This window comes from Aotus nancymaae, unplaced genomic scaffold, assembly GCF_030222135.1.
Source record: "Aotus nancymaae isolate 86718 unplaced genomic scaffold, 86718_ANA_hifiasm-v0.15.2.pri h1tg000108l, whole genome shotgun sequence".
Taxonomy (NCBI): domain Eukaryota; kingdom Metazoa; phylum Chordata; class Mammalia; order Primates; family Aotidae; genus Aotus; species Aotus nancymaae.
Window position 1 is genome coordinate 32,517,966 of NW_026988523.1, and position 4,601 is coordinate 32,522,566.

The following is a 4,601-nucleotide window of genomic DNA, read 5'->3' on the forward strand; positions in this document are numbered from 1 at the left end:
ACCTTTAAAATCTTTTATTTTATCTTTATTTTAAGTGTGTGCCAGGAATTTTTAGGACAAATCAAATGCAAATATATGATTTGAGTGAAGTGTGCAGAAATAATAAGATGGGCTGATCCTGACGTTTATTCTTATGTGATGAAAATGAGAGTTAATCTAAGCAGAAATTTAGATCAGTGCCTAGTTGTTCGTGCTTTCTAAGACTTTCCTCTGAATTCAGTTAATACAAGAAAATAAATCTAAATACAAGAAATAGCAATATGTGGATTTGTTCATTTGTAAAATATTAGCACATATAGATATTCAGTATTCTATGTGAAAAAATATATATAATGTTACCTCCAGTTTAGTTTGCTGTTAATGTGGTTAGCTGTTTAGAACAATGAAAAAATTGCTCATTTAAATATCACATTTCTTCCCTAAATTGTAGGCTATATCCTTATAAGAAACTGAACACCTCATTTGTACTAACCTTCCCAAAATGAATAGACTTTGTAAATTCTACTTCTGTTTTCTCTATATGTTAGATCAGAATACTGAGGAGCATAATTTCAAGAGCTATGAGTAACGTAAAGTACTCCTGTATGCTGAGTGTTAATGAGATTAAGAAGGACGTATGGTAAATGATGGAAGGAATCAGATACTTCTTCTTGTAAGAATCTTTTCAGGATAGTGAATGTGCATAGGCTGTGGGTTCACTCCAACAAAGTCAAAAAGGAAAACAAAGAAACACAGACAAAATTGTGAAAAATTGTGAAGAGAAAAAACTGTTTGAGTAGGGTGACTACAGTTCACAACAACATATTGTATTTTTCAAAATAGCTAGAAGAGAGGAATTTAAATGTTTCCAACAAAGAGAGAAATGATCAATGCTCAAGGTGATGAACGTCCTAAATTTCCTAATGTCCTGAATTTATCATTACACATATGATACATGTAATAAAATATCACATGTACCCCAAAAGTGTTCATAAGTATTATGAATCAATAAAAAGTAACAAAAGAGAGTCTTCTTATTTTCTATATTAGTTACATCCAAGCCACTCTCTTGCTGGAACAACTATAGGAGGTGATGATGATGATGACGGCAGTGGTAATAGTGGAAACAATGATAATATGTTGCTGCAAATAAACCTCTATTAAATGACAGGTAATTATGTGTCAGGCATTGGGCCAGCAAAATTTCACATAGTAATTCAATGTTATGCCTTACACTAGTTTATTAAGTAAATGTTATTTTGCTCACTTTGCAGTAAAGAGGTAGACATTCAGAGAGTTGAATAATATGTTCCTCAAATCAATCAAACACTATTAAGGAAAATAAAAGGGGTTTAAAATAATACAGAAATAATCTTTGGTATGACCCAAATTGTGATATGCTGCTTGTGGATGAAAGAAAGATGGAAATAAACCCAAATGATTATATAATACTGCTAATAAAGCATTTGAAAAGAAACAAAAGATCCATTCACAAATATATATGCATAGATACTTTATTCAGGGAGTGAAAGAAAAGTGACAATTGCACAGGTGGGAGAAGCTCATGCCCAGGTGACAGACAGACACAGAACACATTAACAGAATCCTCTGATGGTTCCCAGGGAGAGAGCTGCTGCTCTTTCTTCCAAAGCTCTGGGAGCTGGAAAGCTGAGGACTTCCTTTTCTGTCTCCACCTGGACGGTGGCGGTATGACAGCCTCAGAAAGAAAACCTTTTGCTGTCAGGGATCATCACAGGCAGATCACAGGCTAAGGGGAAAGAGGCTCCCTGTGCATCCATGGAAGGCTTTGATGAGAAGATGCAGGTGGAGCTGCAGAACTAGGTGGGCCAATTATCCTCATCCTTTCATGGGCCTGATGAATCCTGAAGCTGTTACTTGCTCTTGGGTGGACACTTTGGCTGGCAGGGTGGGGAAGGTGGCACAGGAGGACATTTCTGCTGGCACTGCTGAGGTGGGCAGGGCTCTGGATGCTTTGGCGTGGGGCACACAGGAGGTGGCTGGCAGGGCTGCTTACACTGCTGCTGTTGGTAAGACATCCTGCTGGAGCCTCAGAATCTGAAAGAAATGATGTGACCCTGTTCATGGGAAGGGACTCCTCCAGAGAGAGAAGCCAAAGCTTATGTAATACCATGGGATATTATTTCTCCAATCTGCAAGAAATTATTTAAACTCTTAATTTCCTTTTCAAGACGCCCTGGTTTCTCTCTTCCAATTTAGCAAATTGCTTCATTGTCCCTGGGAAATCTTGTGTTTTCTCACACAATTTTTCCAAAGAAAAATCTCTGTGGTAAAGAACCAATCATGTTATTTCTATGAAAATAACATCTTCAAGAAAGACAGTCACAAGTTCAGATACCCATGACAATCTCACAAGCTATTTCTATCATCATTATCTGTTGTAAAATCCCAATGGATTCACTTGGAAACAGAGCAAAGGGTTGTTTGTGAAGGATTGCAGTCTCTCACACCTACTACGACATAAACCTTTGAAAAAGACACCAGAAAAGCAGAGCAAAAAGAAAAATACTTTGTTCTTTTTTTTCCTTCCAATCAAAGCTTTCCACTTAACTTCTCTGTCCATATGAACACCTAACTGTACCAAAAGAAAGTTGAAATAGCACACCATTGTGCTCTAACCCAAATTTTCATCCACTAAGTAGCATCAAATCAACATTCATAGGACTGGATCAACCAATCTTGCTGTATTCAGATTAAACTCAACATTTCAGGGCACACAGAACAGAGGAACTCAAGGAAGCCGACTCACCAGGTTCTCCAAAGCAGATCGGTGCTCGGGAGTTTAGGAGTCCTGCAGCAGAGGATCTCTTTATAGGGCCTGCTGCCCCACCCAAGACAGATTCCAGAATGAGATCCAGTCTCCCCAGCACATTTGATACTTGTCCCCGTCAAAGATGTATACTATTGTCTTTTTATTTATAAAAATGTTCTCTTGGACACCACATTAAGGAAATGGAGAGACGTGAACCAAAATTACAAGCATTCATTCAAAATCTATGGATTTGAACCATACCTATAGGGTTCCCTGTAAACATCCTATAGAGAACAAGCTGCATAGACTCACATTATCATATGTAAATAATTAGAAGTAGGTCTGCAGAGTGGAGGTGGTCAGAGCCCTTAAAGTGTGAAATCTGGGGAGAAATACGAGCTAAGTATAATTGAGTATGTGTTCTTCCTATTTCCAAACAGGTTTTAGGTGGTTCTCAGTGTTTTTACATTTGTTTGCATGTTCTTTCTTTGACTTTTCCATAAGCCCCCTAGTCCCACAACCTGCTAGACTATCAAGTCACATTCCAATGTACACTTTGCATCTGTCCATTTTGGTACACATTGTTCACTCAACGTATATATTGTCAATGCGTGCAGTGATTCTTCTTTCATTTCTTTTGTAAATTCTTCCTGCAATCAATGAGGTTTTCTAGACATGATATATTAAACATTTAAGGTGTTATTGCTAGAGCTTCCTTATCTGGACCAATAATCAGGAAGCTTTCCAAGAATGTGGTTTATAATTGGAGAAGAAAAAAGGAGAATGAGGAAGAGGAAGAGGAAAGACTCAAAATCATTGGAGCAGTCACCAGCTGTGCTCCAGGAAGAGCAGGAGTGCTGAATCGACCCAGCATCACATCCCTCAGTTAAGCAGGTTAGGTTCCCAGAACTGCCATTGCTTCTGTCAGTAACGAAGAGCTTTGGGGCAAGATCACTACTGACCAGGATGCTACAGAAATAAAGACATCACATCAGGACCTTGAGGCCAGATGTTTACAAAAGGTGTTCTCACCAAATGATCCCCATAGACTATTACACATGCTAAGCACTTCAGAGGGCAAAGTAAAGGGCCTTTACTCAATATTCACCTACTCTACTACTCCCCAATAGCCTGACATCACATCTAAAACACAAATCCTTAGAGAAATGTCTGACTTCTGCCATGTACAATTGGAGAATTTGCTGCTAAATGAGATGACTGTGTGAGATAACACAGTTTGGGTCATACCCTGAGATTCCCCTTCTGATTCTGAAGACACCCCACTCAAAGAGGCTGCTTATCACAGTAGTGCAGGCACCAGAGTGGCAGCAGCCCTAGTGCCCCCAGCATCTCAGACAGGGTCATTTTACAAGTTGAGGTGATGAACTTGAAATTCAGAGTTCTTCACAGACCAGCTACATGAAGAATGGCCACAACATGAAGAGGGTCAGCCAATAGTCACAGCTTCCCCAAGTTAAGACATCCAGGCCTGAGACATGGAGAGAGGCATACTTCACACACACACACACACACACACACGTGCACACACACACCATGGGTATCTATCTATCTATCTATCATCTCTCCACATATCTAAATAGATTAGCTTTATGCTCTTTCAGTCTGATAGCCTTAGGTTCATTTCTCCTACTTTTACTCCATAATTTTCTAGGGTATTATTAAGTATAAATCATTGCTACATAAAAATGACAGGAAAGAAAAAACTTTTGAACTTTTGTGTTATTCTTGATTCAGCAATGAATAAGGAAGAGAGATACAAGAAAGGCCAAAAGTGGATGCATCTGGAAGTTTTGCCCACCAAGTATCCCTG

General features: G+C 38.8%; 1 protein-coding gene across 1 annotated transcript; it reads right to left on the bottom strand.

Moving 5' to 3' along the window:
• Positions 1-1,871: 1,871 nt before the first annotated feature.
• Positions 1,872-2,036, bottom strand: LOC110567184 (small proline-rich protein 2E-like). The gene has a single exon (XM_021665889.2). It carries the CDS (start codon positions 2,034-2,036, stop codon positions 1,872-1,874), a length of 165 nt encoding a protein of 54 aa, XP_021521564.2.
• Between the last annotated feature and the right edge of the window lie 2,565 nt (positions 2,037-4,601).